The 20,039-nt window shown below is 46.4% G+C and overlaps 3 protein-coding genes across 5 annotated transcripts in view; 2 read left to right on the top strand and 1 right to left on the bottom strand.

Annotated features, from left to right (window-relative positions):
* Nucleotides 1–20,039, bottom strand: part of LOC310670699 (uncharacterized protein) — a 93,004-nt gene that overhangs the window by 11,313 nt on the left and 61,652 nt on the right. The window contains exon 1 of one of the 2 annotated variants that reach the window (XM_083426388.1): nucleotides 452–482. The exons of the other annotated variant lie outside the window; for it this stretch is intronic. The gene's annotated coding sequence lies outside the window, so the exon portion shown is untranslated. Of the gene's footprint in view, nucleotides 1–451; nucleotides 483–20,039 lie in introns of those variants that run through there. 2 annotated transcript variants of the gene reach the window in all.
* Nucleotides 2,029–8,323, top strand: LOC310670325 (uncharacterized protein). The gene is made up of 5 exons (XM_083425504.1): nucleotides 2,029–2,142; nucleotides 2,272–2,398; nucleotides 5,070–5,147; nucleotides 5,338–7,789; nucleotides 8,157–8,323. The coding sequence occupies exons 1-4, from the start codon at nucleotides 2,071–2,073 to the stop codon at nucleotides 6,978–6,980; spliced, it is 1,920 nt and encodes a 639-aa protein (XP_083281630.1). The 5' UTR covers nucleotides 2,029–2,070; the 3' UTR covers nucleotides 6,981–7,789; nucleotides 8,157–8,323.
* On the top strand, nucleotides 11,014–19,503 carry LOC310670371 (uncharacterized protein). 2 transcript variants are annotated; one of them, XM_083425609.1, is made up of 5 exons: nucleotides 11,014–11,200; nucleotides 14,843–15,027; nucleotides 15,205–15,331; nucleotides 15,559–15,636; nucleotides 16,686–19,503. In XM_083425609.1, the coding sequence occupies exons 2-5, from the start codon at nucleotides 14,953–14,955 to the stop codon at nucleotides 18,176–18,178; spliced, it is 1,773 nt and encodes a 590-aa protein (XP_083281735.1). In that variant the 5' UTR covers nucleotides 11,014–11,200; nucleotides 14,843–14,952; the 3' UTR covers nucleotides 18,179–19,503. The 2 variants fall into 2 exon arrangements, with proteins under 2 accessions (XP_083281735.1, XP_083281736.1); XM_083425610.1 differs by lacking the exon at nucleotides 11,014–11,200 and adding an exon at nucleotides 13,935–14,476.

Raw genomic sequence — 20,039 nt, 5'->3', positions numbered from 1 at the left:
AAATGGTTCCAGGTTGGTCTTCCTGTGTTGATCTATGTATGTGCAGTTATGAACATTACCATATATCTAATACCATAAAATTCCTATCACAGCGCCAAGTCTTTCCCGAGCGCGACCACATCTCCATGCGCAGGAGCCTCGCGGTGGGGGGGGGGGCAAGGGGGGTCTCTATCCAGACGTCCCTCGCGTCCTTTAACCCTTCCGTGGACTCCCTCTCTCCGTCTCTGCAGCCCAAAGGGACCCCCCAAGGCGCACCACGGATGCGCCTCGCAGCGCGCGCGGAGCCCGGAGCGCCCCGGGAGATTCCTGCTGGGGGGACACCGGCCGACGGAACCCGCAGAGGGACGCCGGGTTTGGGGTCCCGGTTCGACTTCCCTTTAGGGTGGTCGCAAGTAACTGCTCTCCCAACCCCTCCAGCAGAACTGGAACAAGTGAAATGTAGAAGGCTCACCTTCTTCCACCGCCGTTTTTTCAGGGGGGGGTGTGGTCTCTTTCGCTGCCGCCGCCGGGGATCGAACCTGCGTCCTTCTCACTAAATAAACGAGATTACATAGAGCTTTGTTTGCTGGGAATCAGGATTTCCGCTTGGGTCTATCGAGCTGCGCTTCCTAGAGAGGCAAGAAGGGGTTTTTTTTTTTTTGCAGGGGGAGGAGGGATGGAAGTGGCAAAGTTGGGGGGGAGGGGGGTCTCCATGCACAGCCCCAGAAGAGAAGCTGGCCGGTTGAAGGGGAGAAAGAGGTGCAGCATATTTGGGCGTGGGAGGGGGGTGAAGGACTTGCTTTTCCTCCCCCTTAATCTACAAACTGGGCAGCTGGGAGGGGAGGAAGGATTTGGGGAGGGGGATAAGAGGCAAGTAGGATCCGTTTAGTGGGGGGGGGGGATCCAGGCAATCCGGCTGCAAAATAGAGCCCTCCTCCCCCAACAGGGTTTGCATTACAAGATCCTCCTCGAAGCAGAGAGATCAAGCCAACATCCCTAGGGGACAGGAGGGGGCGAGGTGGGGGGCTGCCTGAGACGAATCCGCCCTCATGCAACCTAACTGCAAATAGGTTTGCAGCCCCATCCTGTGCAAGCTTACTCAGAAGTCAGTCCCACTCCATTCAAAGGGGTTGCAGCCCCATTCCACCTAGTGATGCTCTGCTGAACAGCCTGCATCTCCCCTCTCACCACTGCGCCCTCCTGCCCGCCCACCCCCTCCATTGCTCCTTCCAGGCTCTGCCCCAGTGGGCCCCTGGTAGAACCGGCTGCCCATGGCGGAGATCGGGAGGGCAAGTGGGGGAGGGAGTCTGCTTTGGTGCAGGGGAAACAGCTGGAGAACAGAGACAATCCTTTTGATTCGGAGAGCGGGAGCAGATCTTGAAGTATGGGGGGGGGGGTGAGAGAGAGAGGGACAATGTTAAGGGAAATCAGCCTCTGGAGCTTCCCTAGTAAGAAAGAGGCTGATGTGAGAAGGAGGCAAAAGGAAACAATAATTTGCCTATTGAGAAGGGGAAGCGAATTCCAGATGATGTCTACCTTTGCTTAATGTTTGTTCCCCGTCAAAGGTATGCCATCTGTGTAAGGTCCCGGGCCACAGGGAGGTTAGGCTGGCCTCAACCAGAGCCAGGGCTTTTTCGGCCGTGGCCCCGATCTGGTGGAACGCTCTGTCACAAGAGACTAGGGCCCTGCGGGACTTGATATATTTCCGCAGCACCTGCAAGACAGAGCTGTTCCACCAGGCCTTTGGACAAGGCACAGTCTGATCCCCTCCTTCTGAAATCCTCACAGAACTCTTGTTCAATGGTTGCCATGAATTTGATTTTGATTTGATTTTGATTTGATTTTTAAATGAATTGATTTTAGAATGTTGTGTTACTTTTATTGTTGTTAGCTGCTATGAGCCTGGCTTTGGCTGGGGAGGGCGGGATATAAATAAAATATTATTATTATTATTATTATTATTATTATTATTATTAAATATCTCCCACCCTTAATAAATCTGTCTTTCTTCATTGCTCACATCAAAGACCTGCTCTCTGCTTTGAAGTGCATCTTGGCAACAGGTGAGAGCGTCCCAGAAGTGGCAGCGCAATGGCCTCCGAGACCCCCTCTTGGTCTCTTCTCAGAGGTGGAGAGGAAAGAGGAGCCAGGCAGCTTACTCAGGTAGGGAAAGAGCAACGGGAGCAGGGAGGAGGGAAGAGGCACAGATGGGACCACCCAGCCTCCCTCTGTGTTGAGTGGGGATGATGGGGATCTAAGAGAAGCTCTGTCTTCTTCCTCTTCTTCTTCCAGGCCCTCTTGACCTTTGAGGAGGTGGCTGTGTTTTTCACAGAGGAGGAGTGGGCTCTTCTGGATCCAGGCCAAAGAGCTCTGCACAAGGAAGTCATGGAGGAGAATTATGAGATGGTGGCCTCTCTAGGTAACGTTTTTATTCCTCTTGGCTGCTAGACGTTGGAGGTGTGAACCTGCTGTTTGAGCCATTTATTCATGCCGTGTAGGAACAAGCAGTAGCCATCGATAGACCTCTCCTACTCAATGCATTTGTCTCATATTCTTTTCAAGCCACCCAAGTTTGTGGCCCTCACTGCCCCCTGTGGGAAATTCCCCTAGTTTAACTATGCACTGTGTGAGGAGGGACCTTCTTTCATCTGCCCTCAACCTTCCAACATTCTGTCATGTGACAAAGACACATGAGGGCAGAAGCAGCAAAGCAGGCTGGGAAGTGCTGGGGCTGCGCAATCATTTGGGCCTACTAAAGTTATTCAGGCCTAACTGCTAACTGCTGAGTCACTCCGACATGTGACTCATTCTCCTTATAAGTAGCAGCCATTTTCTCCCTGTGTTCTCTGTAAGATTTCAGTCAGAGTCAATCTGCCTCAGTTGTGAGCAGAGTCAATATGGAAGGACACTGACAAACTGGAACGTGTCCAGAGGAGGGCAACCAAAATGGTCAAAGGCCTGGAAACGATGCCTTATGAGGAACAGCTAAGGGAGCTGGGCATGTTTAGCCTGGAGAAGAGGAGGTTAAGGGGTGATATGATAGCCATGTTCAAATATATAAAAGGATGTCACATAGAGGAGGGAGAAAGGTTGTTTTCTGCTGCTCCAGAGAAGCGGACGCAGAGCAATGGATCCAAACTACAAGAAAGAAGATTCCACCTAAACATTAGGAAGAACTTCCTGACAGTAAGAGCTGTTCGACAGTGGAATTTGCTGCCAGGGAGTGTGGTGGAGTCTCCTTCTTTGGAGGTCTTTAAGCAGAGGCTTGACAACCATATGTCAGGAGTGCTGTGATGGTGTTTCCTGCTTGGCAGGGGGTTGGACTCGATGGCCCTTGTGGTCTCTTCCAACTCTATGATTCTATGTAATTTCACTCAAACTGTTTGGAACCATGTTGTTTATGTAGAAGTTTATTTTAACTCAGTAAAGCTCTTATTCTTTCACTTAAAAACTCTGCATTATTAATTTACGCTGCGCGTCACATTCAGCATAAAGGAGTCACTCCATCCCCATTTTAAATAAAATTACAGTGGAAGGAAAAGAAATAGAAAATCTGAAAGAAATCAGGCGATGATTTGTGAATTTTTATAGACAGCAATTTTTTTCAGCAGGGGGCCGGTCCACTGCCCCTCAGACCTTGCGGGGGGCCGGACTATACTTTGGGGGGAAATGAACAAATTCCTATGTGCCACAAATAACCCAGAGATGCATTTTAAATAAAAGGACACATTTTACTCATGTAAAAACATACTGATTCCCGGACCGTCCGTGGGCCGGATTTAGAAGGCGATTGGGCTGGATCCGGCCCCCAGGCCTTAGTTTGCCTACCCATGGCTTAGAATCATAAGAGTTAGAAGGGATCCCACAGGTCATCTAGTCCAGGGATAGATGTCAAATTAACCAGCCTGTCACTTCCATTCCCTTTTTCTAAAAAATAAAATGAAAAATTATTCCATTGGCTACTTTCCAATCCTCAGATATGTCCAAGGGACAAATTACATACCGAATATAAGCCACACTTGCAAATAAGCCGCACGTTTAAAATTCATGGGGTGGGGAGGAAAAAAAGACAATACCCAAATATAAGCCGCTCCCTTATTTTGGCTGCTGGTCCCTTATTTTCAAATCTGTAAGTTGACAGCTATGCCTCTAGTTATGAACTTAATTCGTTCCAGAGGTCCGTTCTTAACCTGAAACTGTTCTTAACTAGAGGCGTGCTTTCGCTAATGGGGCCTCTTGCTGCCACTGCACCGCCAGCACACGATTTCCGTTCTTATCCTGGGGCAAATTTCTCAACTTGAGGTAAGTCTTCCAGGTTAGTGGAGTTTGTAACCTGAAGCATTTGTAACCTGAGGCGTTTGTAACTCGAGGTACCACTGTAGTTTATTATTATTATTATTTTCAACACACTTTTAAGAGTATAGTTATACCTTGGGTTACAGACGCTTCAGGTTGTGCGTTTTCGGGTTACGGACGCGCCAAAACCAGGAAGTACCGGAAAGGGTTACTTCTGGGTTTTGGCACTCACGCATGCGCTAAATCACACTTTGCGCATGCGCAGAAGCGCCAAATCGCAACCCGCGTGTGCGCAGACGGGTTGCGAACACTGTGGGTTGTGAACGTGCCTCCCGCATGGATCACGTTCGCAACCCGAGAGTCCACTGTACTTGTTTCCCTGGAGTTTCTTACTTTAGTTTAGCATGGGTCAGTGACAAATTTTCAAGTGATGTATCTGGTCCGGATATGTGATCCCTTTTCATTGGATCATTGAAATGTAGAGTTGGAAGGGACCCCAAAGGTCATCTAACCCAACCCCCTACAATCAAGAATCTCAACTCAAGCATCCATGACAGATGGCCACTCAACCTCTGCTTAAGAACATGCAAGGAAAGAGAGTCCATAACCTCCAGAGAGAGACTGTTCCATTGTCGAACAGCTCTTACCGTCAGAAAGCTCTTCCTGATGTTTAGTCGGAATGATATTATTATTATTTTGTATCTTGGATTTGAGGTCATAGGTATATGCATTGATTTGAAATGGCTTTATATTTTGTGGCCCAAAGTAACTAATATTGTCTCTTTCCCTGAAAGAATCAGACCTCAACTCCTGTTGGGAAGAAAGACAAGATCCATTTCTCCAGAATCCTAAAGAAGGGGCGATATCAGCAGGTAGGTGCTTAGTTGAGACTGTAGGATATTCAGAAGCTAACTTCAGATGTAGCTGAGGAGGGAGAGAAGTAGGGAGACATGCTTGAAAATGGTAAAATCAGAGAAGCTGAGAACTGGGCCTGACCTACAATGAGAGTCTCTGCTTTACCTTGCAATTTGAATGGCATTTTCTTTTTCTGCCTCAAAACAGGTAATGGGCAGAAGAGTGAGAAATATGATGAGCCATCCATGGTGTCTGTAGAAAACATGGAGCATGAAGCACAGAAAGAGACCTTTGTAAATAAACAATCAACCGAAAAGTATGTAGGAAATACATGGGAGAACTGGAAAAATAACTCCCTTACTACTCAGGATATTGGTGTCCATGTATCCCTGAATCCACAGGAAGAATGCACAGGAGGTAGCAGTGTAGAGTGTGGAAAGAGCTTCAGTCAGAGTGGAAGCGTTAGTTTACATCAAGGAACCCAAACAGGGGAGAAAATGTTTAAATGCAAGGAGTGTGGAAAGAGCTTAAGCAGTGCTGGTAACCTTGTCAAGCATAAAAAAACCCACACAGGGGAGAAACCGTTCAAATGCATGGAGTGTGGAAAGAGTTTCAGCCAGAGCGGAAACCTTATTGCACATCAAAGAACCCACACAGGGGAGAAACCATTTAAATGTATGGTGTGTGGAAAGTGTTTCAGTCTTAATCACCATCTTACGTTACATCAAAGAACCCATACTGGGGAGAAACCACATACATCCACGGAGTATGGAAAGAGCTTCTGTTCGAGTAGTGTCCTTATTGTGCATCAAAGAACCCACACTGGGGAAAATCGATTTAAACCTATGTTGTGTGAAAAGAGTTTCAGTCTCAATCACCATCTTACTTTACATCAGAGATCCCACACTGGGGAGAAACTGCATAAATGCATAGAGTGTGGAAAGAGCTTCAGTCATAGGAGTAACCTTAGTTTACATGAAAGAACCCACACTGGGGAGAAACCATTTGAATGTATGGTATGTAGAAAGAGCTTCAGCCAGAGTGGAAACCTTACTGCCCATCAAAGAACCCACACAGCAGAGAAACCATTTCAATGTATGGTGTGTGGGAAGAGTTTCACTTTTAGTCACTCTCTTACTTTACATCAAAGAACCCATACCGGGGAGAAACCATTTGAATGCATGGAGTGTGGAAAGAGCTTTAATTGTAGGAGTGCACTTACTGTACATCAAAGAACACACACTGGGGAGAAACCGTATGAATGCATGGAGTGCGGAAAGACCTTTCGTCGTAGGAGTAACCTTACTTTCCATCAAAGAGGCCACACCGGGGAGAAACCATTCAAATGTATGGAGTGTGGAAAGAGCTTCAGACATAGCGGAAGCCTTACTGCACATCAAAGGACCCACACTGGGGAGAAACCATTCAAATGTATGGAGTGTGGAAAGAGTTTTAGTCTCAATTATTATCTTACTTTACATCAAAGAACCCACACTGGGGAGAAACCATTTTTATGCATGAAGTGTGGAAAGAGCTTCACTTGTAGGAGTGCGCTTACTGTACATCAGAGAACCCACACTGGGGAGAAACCGTTTGAATGCATGGAGTGTGGAAAGGACTTCACTTGTAGGAGTGGACTGACTGTGCATCAAAGAGCCCACACAGGGGAAAAACCATTTCAATGCCTCGAGTGTGGAAAGAGCTTCCGTCGTCGGAATAACCTTACTTTACATCAAAGAACCCATACTGGGGAGAAACCATTTAAATGTATGGAGTGTGGAAAGAGCTTCAGTCAGAGTGGAAACCTTGCTACACATCAAAGAACCCACATAGCAGAGAATGGAGCATGAGAAGAGCTGCAGTGTACTATGATGTAAGGTTTTGTTCCTGCTTGGTGAGAAAAAACCGTCAACAGTGAAGCCTAATGGAACCAAACTGCCAAAAGTACAATGTATGGCAGGTATGTTTCATCTTAGAGTTATGCAAAGTAATCAATACACATTCATAGCCGCCATAATTGATTATAAGGGGGAAAGAAAAAATCCCTAGCACTGCTATGTTAAGTGCCTGAGGCAGTTTCCTCACTCTGCCTAATGTTTGGGCTGGCCCTGTTTGAAATTTGGAATGGGGCACAGAGTTGGTGTAAATACAAGTGGTGGAAAAGGAGATAAGACAAAGTGTAGCTCCTTGGTCAGAGGTGTGGCTAAAGACACTGTTCTACTGCCATCACCCTTTCCTTTAAGGAAAATGGTCACGTATCTCAGGTATCACAAGGCGACTACAAGCAACGATCGATTGACTTGCATTTGATATGAGCATCGTGCATCGTGACAAGCCGGAAGGGGACAGATTGGGGAGGGGGCAGGCTTATGAGTGCTTCACCATCATACGCCAATTGCGGGTGGCTTGTATTTGGGGTCTTCTGGTGGCTTAGGATGTCTACTTGGGAAATGTGATATATTTGACTTTGACTCTATATGTTGAAAAAGAGCCACAGGCCACTCCCTCCAAAGAGAAGGGGGGGGGCAGGACCTTAAAACCTGAGCTGCCCTAGCAGCTTTAATCCCACCCCTTTTCATGACGGGCTCCACAGTGCATCTTCCATACCAGCGAGAGACTGGCCATTTGCTGTGTTACGCATTAGTACACTAGAAATACAGTGGTGCCTCGCAAGACGAAAAGAATCCGTTCCGCGAGTCTCTTCGTCTTGCGGCTTTTTTCATCTTGCGAAGCAAGCCCATTAGCGGATTAGCGCTATTAGCGGCTTAGCGGGCTTAGCGGATCAGCTGATAAGCGGCTTAGCGGATCAGCTGTTAAGCGGCTTAGCGGATCAGCTGTTAAGCGGCTTAGCAGCTTGGGAAAAAGGGGGGGGAGGGAAAAAACCCCCACAGGAACTCGCAAGACATTTTCGTCTTGCGAAGCAAGCCCATAGGAAATTCGTTTTGCGAAGCACCTCCAAAACGGAAAACCCTTTCGTCTAGCGGGTTTTCCATCTTGCGAGGCATTCGTCTTGCGGGGCACCACAGTAATATACTGCTTGTGAATAGGCTATGCTTAGTCCAGGTAAAGAGCTACAGCAGTCTGCTTTGTTTTGTAATCTTTAACCTGGGGTGGTGGTGCTTTTTTGTTTTGTTTTTTCTGCTTTTGGGCCTCCTACCTTTTATTCTAAATAAAGTTTCACAATCTGACCAGCTCTTCAGACTGTCTTGTCACTGGGGCTCTTTTGAGTACCAACCTTGAGTCTATTCAGAAGCATATCAAATATCAACATAAAGGATGTTTAGATTAAAACTGCTGCAGTGGTAGCCTAATAATATTTATTTATTTATACCTACATATATACATACCCCGCCCATCTGCCCGGGTTTCCCCAGCTACTCTGGGCGGCTTCCAACAGAATATTAAAATACAATACAGTGGTACCTCAGGTTACATATGCTTCAGGTTACATATGCTTCAGGTTACAGACTCCGCTAACCCAGAAATAGTGCTTCTGGTTAAGAACTTTGCTTCAGGATGAGAACAGAAATCGTGCTCCGGCAACATGGCAGCAGCTGGAGGCCCCATTAGCTAAAGTGGTGCTTTAGGTTAAGAACAGTTTCAGGTTAAGAACGGACCTCCAGAACGAATTAAGTACTTAACCCGAGATACCACTGTAGTCTATTAAACATCAAAAGCTTCCCTAAACAGGGCTGCCTTCAGATGTCTTCTAAAAGTCAGATAGTTGCTTATTTCCTTGACATCTGGTGGGAGGGCGTTTCGCAGGGCGGGTGCCACTACCAAGAAGCCCCTGTGCCTGGTTCCCTGTAACTTCACTTCTCGCAGTGAGGGAACCGCCAGAAGGCCCCTGGCCCATCCGGGTTGAACGATGGGGGTGGAGATGAATAAAAAATGTTTGGTTATCTCCACATTTGTCAGAGATAAGTTTCTCTTTTGGATCAGTGGAAATCTGATTTGCTTTCTTTTCACATATACAAATCTCTTACAAATCAAATTTCCACTGATCCAAAGGAGAAATTGATCTTTGACAAATGTGGAGGTAACCAAACGTTTTGGATTCATATTACCAAATTCTCCTCTTGAAAAGGGGAGATGGGCTACACATATTGCCATTTTGGTAGCGCCAACTCAGTCTCATAAAGGATGCTTAGTTTAAAGCAGCTGAATGTGTCGCCTCGAGTGGTTTATGGGGTGTCAGACCACCAATTTGAGGATGGCATCAAACTGGGAGGGGTAGCTAATAACCAAAAGCCATACCCAGTGGGAGGCTGATATAAGAAGGAGGCAAAAAGAGCAAACAATTTGCTTTTTTCAAAGGTGGGAAGAGGCTACTTTCAAAACTCAAGGATGGGGGGCTGACAAGCTGGGGTTGCCTTGCTAGAAAGTGAACACCCTAGCTAGAAATGCCCATGTTGGGGGGCGGGAGGAACCGGTGAGGGTTGGCTGTGCTGCTTTTGTGCCCCAAAACTGGAGGAGAGAGGCACATTTTGGATTTCCTGAACCCTGAAAAAGCACCTGCTCACTTTCCCTTCTGGAAGGGAAATGGGCGCATCGGTGGTGGGATTTGAAACTGATTAGGGTCTTAAGGACCTTTTAAATAGCCTCAAGACTAGAGGAATTAAATAAATGCCCTCTCCTCCCCAACTGGACTTGGGGCAAACCGGGGGGGAGGAAACGGGTTCCCCCTCCAGTAGATTTTGATGCTCTTTCTTTCCTGAGAGAGATCAAATCCAGGGTGCAGGATGGGCCCAGTGCAGGGGGTGGGATTGCAATGCAATGCAGTGCTGGTGGGATGTGGAGATGGAAATAGAGCAAACAGGGAAGCTGCCTGACAGGTGGGGGGAGGGGGGAAAGAGGGGAACCAGCCAGGTGACAGGACACTCAGGTTACCACCACAACTCCTCCCTCAACCCCTCCTTTCTGTAATGTATGCATGATGTTTCTGGGGGTGGGCTTGACCTAGAGGAGGGGAATTTCAAAAGTTTTTATAAGGTCTTGCACACCATTGTTCTGGGTCTTTTCCTCTCTCCTGCGAGTGAGGGGAACACCCTGCTGCAACAGTACAATAAAGGCCAAGCCTACAGGCTGCTGATTTGCTCCAATTTACTCTGGTTGGTGTCTTTACTTTTTGTCCAAGGGAGCCCTCGGATTTTTCCGGTAACAATATACAATTTTATACATATACATAAACAATTTATATATAAATATGGCCTTTGGTTTGGACTCCGTCTGACCCTTATGTTTCCCTCCCCTTATGGTCTTGATCTATCGGCTACTTTTAAAATGAGGCTGCATTTTAAATTGCATTTTAACCTGTATTTTAAATTGGTCCCTCCCCCCATTATGTTTTTACTGTGATTTTATTGGTGTCAGCCACCCTGAGCCCGGCTATGGCCGGGGAGGGCAGGGTATAAATAAAATAATAAAATAATAATAATAATAATAATAATAATAATAATAATAATAATTTCCTCCCATCTTCACCTCGCCCAACTTGCAAATTAAGAATGTGAAAGAATATCCTCCTCGTGAGCTGTGATGGGAACTTTTTGCCTTCAAATTCTCTGGATGGCCCCCATTCAGGAGTTCCCCTTGGTGGGAAACCGTGTTTTTTGGGGTGGGGGCGGAGAAGGAAACCCTGCAGGGTCGCCCCGCTTTGCAACTGCAAACTCTGTCCTTTTCTCCCCCACGCGGCATCTATACCTCTTTGGCCACCTGTCTCCCTCCTTCCCTCTCCAGATATTGCCCCCCCCCCACTGTTTTCCTAGAGGGGTTCCTTTTGCAAACTTCCGACCAAACTTCCTGAGAGAAGCCCCTTCCAGCCTTCGCGTGGTCACCGGATATGACGGCACTGCCTTTGGCTTCCTCCTCTTTGAGGAAATTCCAGAAAAAAACAACAAAAACAAACCCGTTTTCCGGGAGGGGGGTCACTCCCCCCTCCCTCTGGGTCAACGAGCTCCGCTTCCTAGAGAGGCAGGAAGTTTTTTGGGGTATAGAGGCATTGTTGGAGGGGAGGGGTCTCCATGCATATTAACAGAAAAGAAAAGGGCTTGCAGAGGAGGAGAAAAAGGTGCAGTATATTTTTTGTTGGGGGGGAGAAGGAATTGAGGTAGGGGCTGGGTAGGGGGTGGGAGAAGGATTTGTTTCCCGCCCCCTTGAATGTACAAGCAGGGCTGCTAGGGAGGGCGCGGAATGAGAGGAAAACAGGGAAGGGGTGGGAGGGGGCTGCAAAGTGGGGTCCCCCCCAACAAGGTCTGCATTGCAAGATATTCTTTGGGGGGGGGGACAAAGACCCTTCGGTGCCAGAGAACCAGGAAAGGGTCTCGCCCCCCCCCCTGCCCCGCATGCAAGCAGAATAGGATACTGAACAGTCACCAGGTGACAAGCAGACACCCCCCCCCAAAAAAAAGGTATCTTAGACGCAGCCTCTTAATCCACCCCCTCCTTGCAGTCTCATGGTCAAGCTCGCTGGGGTGGGGGCGGGTTTTGCTGCAGTGGAAGCTGCATTGCATGGGGGGGGGGGATTGGGGATGAGGGTGTTGCTGTGCTGCTTTGTAGCCCCCGAGCTGGAGAACGGAGTCGCCTCTGGATTGGGAGAGAGGGAGGAGATTTCGAATTGGGTGGGGGGTGAGAGATGGGCAGTGTTAAGGGAAATCAGCCTCCGGAGCTTCCTTAATAATAATAATAAATTTTATTTATAGAGCCGGGCTCAGGGCGGCTAACACCAATAAAATCACAGTAAAAATATAATAGGGGGGGGGGAGAGGGAGGGGGGAAAAGAAAAGGAAAATAAATAAATTAAAATGCATCCTCATTTTAAAATAGCTGATAAATCAAGACCATAAGGGGAGGGAAACATAAGGGTCAGACTAAGTCCAAACCAAAGGCCTGTCTTGCAGGCCCTGCGGAAAGATGTCAAATCCCACAGGGCCCTGGTCTCTTGTGACAGAGCGTTTCACCATATCGGGGCCAGTGCTGAGAAGGCCCTGGCCGTAGTTGAAACCAATCTAACCTCCCTGAGACCCGGAACCTCCAAAGTGTTGTTATTTGTGGACCTTAAGGTCCTCCACGGGGCATACCAGGAGAAGCAGTCCCGTAGGTAGGTGGGTCCTAGTAAGAAAGAGGCTGATGTGAGAAGGAAGCAAAAGGAAACAAGAATTTGCTTGTTGGGAAGGGAGAGGTCCCTCCCGCAGTCCCCCTTTCAGAAATCATAGATGGGGGGCTGGGAGACTGGGAACAAGAATGGGCAAGTCAGTCTTCAGCACCTTCCAGATGGTCTCAAGGCATTGGCTGGAGGCATTAAATAAAGACCCCCTACATGTAGGAGTTGGTAAAAGGGCAGCTGAGGGACAAGGAATTTGCTAAAAATAATAATAATAAAGCATGTTAATTAGACATAAATCTGTAAAATAAGCAGCATGTAAGAGTGGATGAACTGGAATATATCTGAGAGAGTGGGATAGCAGGGTTTTTTTGGAGGGGGGAAGTGTATTAAATTAATTATAATTTGGCTTTGACATCTTAATAAATTGGAAAATGAGTTCCCCCCCTTTAAAGTCTCCCTCCCCACCCCCGAAAAGTTGAAAATAGCAAACATAAACTGAATCTCCGTCAAAACAACACACACAAATGTGTGTCCTTATGGGAAAACATTGTTCCAAAGTGTTGGGTGCGAATCTGGTGGATGCCAAGGCAGTTGACGTTCTTTAGAGTAAGGCGTGAAAAGTTACTCTGTCACAACGAAATCATCCCCAGTACTTCTTTTTCCAGCAAATGCTTCAACTCCTTTTTGTCAGGTTGTGGGTTTTTTTGTAGATGACCATAATTTTAATAGTCTAGATTTTCAAGATAGCCTCCAAAAGAGAACAAGAATATAACACAGATCAAAAACATAAGAAACAAAAGCAATTATTGTAGCAACACTAAAAATACAAAAAGCAGTAGAATCTGTGGGGTTTTTTGGAAAGTGTAGTAGTCCAGATTTTCTGATTCCATTGTGATAAATGCAAGTCTTCCAGAGATTTCTCGTTTTGAGCAATGAGTTTTTTAGCCCCTGCTGAAATAAAGGTGATGAGTTCTTTATATTTCATATTAGCATTTTCATCTTTAAAAATAGTTAACAATTCCAAAGTTGGGATATGTAGGATTTTTTTGTTTAGGGATCAAACTTATTTCATAAACATTTCTTTCCCCCAAAATGAAAGCCCTTTGTGGCAAGCCTACCACATGTATAGTTGTTCCAACCCCATCTCACTCTCTCCAGCAGAGATGGAATATTGTTGTTGTTTAGTCGTTTAGTCGTGTCCGACTCTTTGTGACCCCATGGACCAGAGCACGCCAGGCAGTCCTGTCTTCCACTGCCTCCCGCAGTTTGGTCAGACTCATGTTTGTAGCTTCGAGAACACTGTCTAACCATCTCGTCCTCTGTCGTCCCCTTCTCCTTGTGCCCTCCATCTTTCCCAGCATCAGGGTCTTTTCCAGGGAGTCTTCTCTTCTCATGAGATGGCCAAAGTATTGGAGCCTCAGCTTCAGGATCTGTCCTTCCAGTGAGCACGCAGGGCTGATTTCCTTGAGAATGGATGCGTTTGATCTTATTGCAGTCCATGGGACTCTCAAGAGTCTCCTCCAGCACCAGAATTCAAAAGCATCAATTCTTTGGCGATCAGCCTTCTTTATGGTCCAGCTCTCACTTCCATACATCACTACTGGGAAAACCATAGCTTTAACTATACGGACCTTTGTTGGCAAGGTGATGTCTCTACTTTTTAAAATGCTGTCTAGGTTTGTCATTGCTTTCCTCCCAAGAAGCAGGCGTCATTTAATTTCGTGACTGCTGTCACCATCTGCAGTGATCATGGAGCCCAATAAAGTAAAATCTCTCACTGCCTCCATTTGTTCCCCTTCTATTTGCCAGGAGGTGATGGGACCAGTGGCCATGATCTTCGTTTTTTTGATGTTGAGCTTCAGACCATATTTTGCGCTCTCCTCTTTCACCCTCATTAAAAGGTTCTTTAATTCCTCCTCACTTTCTGCCATCAGGGTTGTGTCATCTGCATATCTGAGGTTGTTGATATTTCTTCCAGCAATCTTAATTCCGGCTTGGGATTCATCCAGCCCAGCCTTTCGCATGATGAATTCTGCATATAAGTTAAATAAGGAGGGAGACAATATACAGCCTTGCCGTACTCCTTTCCCAATTTTGAACCAATCAGTTGTTCCATATCCACTTCCATATCCAGTTCTGAGATGGAATATAGCTTTGTTCATATAGCTACACCTCAGGGTTCCTTCCCACAGTCTCTGCCAGCTGGCCTCTTCGATCACTGTCCCTACGTCTGATTCCCAGGTATGTTCCACTAAGTTGGTTTCACCTAAATGAATACCACCAACGGCTTTAATACATTTTTGATAATACGTGTTTGGATTTTGCATTTGTATTTGCAATTAGAATTTCAGCCGAAGTTTAAAGAGGCATGTGCAGTAACTGGTGGGTTTGTTAGAAAAATGTGTGATTTGATGCACGTTTAGCAAATTCCAGATGTTGTCTAGCTTTACTTAGCATTTGTTCCCCAGTCAAAGGTATGTCAGCTGTGTAAATGTCTCCCACCCTAAATAAATCCGCCTTTCTGTGAACCGCTCTCAGACCTCCGGGTATAGGGGGGGTATATAAATTCAATTAGTAATAATAATTTATGCATCGTTTTCCTTAAAGAGCTGCTCCTTGCTCCTTGCATTGAAGTGCATCGTGGCAACAGCTGAGAGCGTCCCAGAAGTGGCCCAGTTTACGCCTCCTCCTCCTCCATCCTTTCCGCTGGCAACGCAATGGCCTCTGAGACCCCCTCTGAACAGCCTCTTCTCAGAGGTGGAGTGGAAAGAGGAGCCAGGCAGCTTCCTCAGGTAGGGAAAGAGCAACGGGAGCAGGGAGGAGGGAAGAGGCACAGATGGGACCACCCAGCCTCCCTCTGTGTTGAGTGGGGATGATGGGGACCAAAGAGAAGCTCTGTTTTCTTCTTCTTCTTCTTCTTCTTCTTCTTCTTCTTCTTCTTCTTCTTCTTCTTCTTCTTCTTCTTCCAGGCCCTCTTGACCTTTGAGGAGGTGGCTGTGTTTTTCACGGAGGAGGAGTGGGCTCTGCTGGATCCAGGCCAAAGAGCTTTGCACAGGGAAGTCATGCAGGAGAATTATGAGATGGTGGCCTCTCTAGGTAAGGGCACATTTTTATTCCTCTTGGCTGTTAGACGTTGAAGGTGTGAATCTTTAGGTCAAACCCTGTATGTACTCTTACTATATTTGCAACTTTGCTTTCTGTGGTGCATCTTTATAGGCTCTGGTTATGTAATCCCTTCCTTTGAGGTCGTGGATACAGATTAATTTGAAACGACTGGATGATTTGCAGCCAAAAGTAACTAATATTGTCTTTTTCCTTGGCAGAATCAGACCTCAGTTCCTGTTGGGAAGAGGGACAAGAGCCATTTCTCCAGGATCCCAAAGAAGGGGAGATCTCAGAAGGTAGCTGCTTAGGTGTATTGTGGGGCACAAGCCTGCTGCCTTTATGTCCTGCTTCTGGGCTTCATCTCACAGCATCTAGCTGGCTTCTGTAGGACTAAATAAATAGACCAGGTGGGCAAAGGCAGCCTTCAAACTCTCTCCAGCTGGCCCTTGGCCATCTCCCTCCCCAGGCCATGACCCATTACCTGCCCTGCTTCACATCCTCCTTGAGTCCCTTTTTCCTGGCTGGGTTGTGTCCTTTAAATCTGCTTGCCTGATTGGAGGACAGAGGGTGGGTTTTGTAGTAACTCCGCTGCTCTCCGAAGGCAACATTGAATAATAATATTATTATTATTTATACCCCGCCCCTCCGGCTGGGTTTCCCTAGCCACCCTGACCAGCTTCCAGTACAGTGGTACCTCAGGTTACGAACTTAATTCGTTCTGGAGGTCCGTTCTTAACCCGAAACTGTTCTTGACCTGAGGTGCGCTTTCGCTAAGGGGGCCTCCCGTGCCGCTGGTGCGCGATTTCCCTTTTCTTCCGGGGGCAAAGTTCGTAATCTGAAGTACTTCTTCCGGGTTAGCGGAGTTTGTAACCCGAAGCGTTTGTAACCTGAAGCCGAGGTACCACTGTACATATAAAAACTTCATAAAACATCATAAAATGTTTTACATTTGTTGTTACACCCCCCTTCCGCCCCTGGCCCCAACAGAGCATGAACATGCACACCTGAAGCTGCAAAAGTTGACAATGTCTAGGAGGCCTTTGGCCTGGTCCAGTAGGACTATTCTTGTAAAGACCAGAGATGTCCTCCAGGCTTGAGTTTTCCCTTTCTTTGTGCTGAGATATGTCCCATATTAAAATATCCTCTGTGGTGCCACTGAGCTGAGGTTAATGTACTGTGAGGTTCTTTTCACAAGTGCCCATGTGCCCTTCTCATAGCGGGAAGGGACATGCTTGAGAACAGTAAAGTCAATGAAGCAAAGAATTGGACTCAATGTGTAATGAGCATGTCGGCTTCTGCCATGCAGTATGAGTGATATTTTCATTTTCTCCCTCTCCCTAAACAGGTTACAGGCAGAAGAGTGAGAGTTATGCGGAGCCATTGATGGTGTCATCAGAAAATGTGGAGCGTGAAGGAGGGAAAAAGATGGAAAGGAAATCCTCTACTACGCAGGACATTGATATCCATGTCACCCTAAAACCACAGGAAGAATGCACAGGGAGCAGCAGTGTGGAGTGTGGAAAAAGCTTCAGTCAGAGTGGAAGTGTTAGTTTACATCAAGGAACCCAAACAGGGGAGAAAATGTTTAAATGCACAGAGTGTGGAAAGAGCTTAAGTAGTGCTGGTAACCTAGTTAAGCATAAAAAAACCCACACAGGGGAGAAACCGTTCAAATGCATGGAGTGTGGAAAGAGTTTCAGCCAGAGTGGAAACCTTATTGCACATCAAAGAACCCACACAGGGGAGAAACCATTTACATGTATGGTGTGTGGGAAGAGTTTCAGTCTTAATCACCATCTTACTTTACATCAAAGAACGCACACTGGGGAGAATCTGCATAAATGTATGGAGTGTGGAAAGAGCTTCTGTACAAGCAGTTTCCTTACTGCGCATCAGAGAACCCATACTGAGGAGAAACGATTTAAATCTATGGTGTGTGAAAATAGCTTCAATCTTAATTACCGTTTTACTCTACATCAAAGGACCTCCGGTGGGGAGAAACCGCATAAATGCTTGGTGTGTGGAAAGAGCTTCAGTTGCAGGAGTAACCTTACTTTACATCAAAGAACCCACACTGGGGAGAAACCCTTTAAATGTACAGAGTGTGGAAAGAGCTTCAGCCAGAGCGGAAATCTTACTGCACATCAAAGAACCCACACAGCAGATAAACCATTTAAATGTATGGTATGTGGAAAGAGTTTCAGTTTTAATTACTCTCTCACTTTACATCAAAGAACCCACACTGGGGAGAAACCGTTCAAATGCATGGAATGTGGAAAGAGTTTTCGTGCAAGTAGCGTCCTAATTGTGCATCAAAGAACCCACACTGGGGAGAAGCCATTTAAATGTATGGAGTGTGGAAAGAGCTTCAGGCAGAGTGGAAGACTGACTGCACATCAGAGAACGCATACTGGGGAGAAACCATTTAAATGTATGGAGTGTGGAAAGAACTTCAGCCAGAGTGGAAACCTTACCACACATCAAAGAACCCACAAAACAGAGAAACCATTTAAATGTATGGTGTGTGGAAAGAGTTTCAGTCTCAATTACTATCTTACTTTACATCAGAAAACCCACACTGGTGAAAAACTTTTTGAATGCCTGGAGTGTGGAAAGAGCTTTAGTTGTAGGAGTGCTCTTACCTCACATCAAAAAACCCACACATTGGGGAAACCATATGAGTGCATGGTGTGTGGAAAGAGCTTCAGGCGTATGAGTAACCTTAATTTACATCAAAGAACCCATACTGGGCAGAAACCATTTAAATGTATGGAATGTGGAATAAGCTTCAGCCAGGGTGGAAACCTTATTGCACATCAAAGAACGCACACAGCGTAGAAACTGTTGTGAATCCCAGAGGTGGAGAAGCAGAGAAGACAAAGCTTAGCCACTAAGAAGAATAAGAAATGGTCTCCCCATTCTGCCCAATATTTGGGCCGGCCTGGTTGTCATTTGGAGAGCGTTTCATTGTGAATCCAAGATGTGGAGAAAGAGAGGAGGCAAGGTTTAGGGGGTCAGTGAAAGGCATTGGTCTGTGGCCATCACTGTTTCCTTTCAGTAAAACAGAACTCCATCTTGCGTATCACCCATCAAGTAGGGTGCTTCCTCGGGAAATGTAATAGAACTGGCTATGGTTTTCCGTGCAGAGAACCACATGCCACTCCCTTCAAAGAGTGTGAGTGTGCGCGCGCAAGATTATGAAACCTGAGATGCCCTGGCAGAGTGTCCCATCTGCCTTCACCACAGAGTCTGTACTTCAATCTCCCATACCACTAGGAAACTGATTATCCTCTGGGCTACTCATTAGTACACTAGAAATACTATATTGTCTGTGGGTAGGCTATGATTAGTCCTTCTGCAATGCAACAGCACTCTGTTTTATTTTGTAATCTGTTTACTTGCTATTCCCTTACCTTTCATTCAAAATAAAAGTTTCATAATCTGACCAGCTCCTCACTTTGCCCTATCACTGAAGCTCTTCTGAGTACCAGCTTTTAGTCTACTCAGAAGAACAGTGAATATCAATTCTAGATTCAGGTAGGTAGCCGTGTTGGTCTGACGCGGTCAAAATAAAAAATAAAAAAATAGTCCAGGAGCACCTTAGAGACCAACTAAGAAGTAAGATGAAGTTGGTCTCGAAGGTGCTACTGGACTTTTTAAAAATTTATTTTTAATTTCGACTGAATATCAATGGAAAGGATGCTCAGATTAAAACAGCTGTATGTGTAGCCTTCATATTACAACTATTGCCTACTTTTCACATATACAAATATCCCACAAATCATATTTCCTTTCATCAAAAAAGAGAAATCTCCTTTTGGCCATTGTGAAAATAACCAAACATTTTGGATGCATATCATAAAATTCTCCTCTTCAAAGGAGAGATGGGCCTCCTTTGGGGCACTAACTCGGCCTTTTCTTGCTGAGAGAATCAGGCTTGCGACAAGGGAATTAGTCCTTTTTTCTCAACTCTGCAATTGGACAACTTGGAATTCTTTTGCATTGATTTCTTAGAATATATTTTCTGTACGTGTGTAAAAACAACCTTACGTTTTTATCTTCTGTAATCCTGAACTGTCGTGAGATCTATGGATGAACAGCAGTATACTACTACTACTACTACTACTAGCATCTTAACTAAATAAATCTATTAACTAAGGTTATGTGACTGAAATCTTCACTGAAGCCTGTATATTCTGTGTGCTTATATGGTGGGTGTAAACACCCCCCAAACTATTTCTGAAATAAAGTTATTACTTTAACCCAGGGGTCAGCAAACTTTTTCAGGACGGGGTTGGTCCACTGTCCCTCAGACCTTGTGGGGGGCCGGACCCACCACCACCCTAAAGCACCCCCCTCCCAAAAGCCCCCCCCCCGCCTATGCCACTCATGCCGCAGCGGCTGACACTGCCTCGTCTTCGGCAGCGTCGGCGTCCTGTGTCTCAGTGGGGCACAGAGCCCAAGCTGCTGGCCGCCTCAGCGGGAAGGAAGGGGCGGCACCCAGAGGCGTCTGTGGCTTCTGATTGGCTGCAGGAGCTTCCTGCAGCCAATCAGAAGCCATGCCAGCATCACTGCCCACGCAGAGGCATATGCAGCTTTTGATTGGCTGTAGGAACTTCCTGCAGCCAATCAGAAGCTGTGCCGCGTCACGGAAGTCAGTCTCCGCGCGGCGAGGCCTCTACGCCACGCCTGTTTAGTG

Source organism: Podarcis tiliguerta, assembly GCF_965153285.1.
Source record: "Podarcis tiliguerta genome assembly, chromosome: 2".
Classification (NCBI taxonomy): domain Eukaryota; kingdom Metazoa; phylum Chordata; class Lepidosauria; order Squamata; family Lacertidae; genus Podarcis; species Podarcis tiliguerta.
The sequence above is the reverse complement of the archived record's forward strand: the minus strand, read 5'-3'. Positions and strand labels throughout refer to the sequence as shown.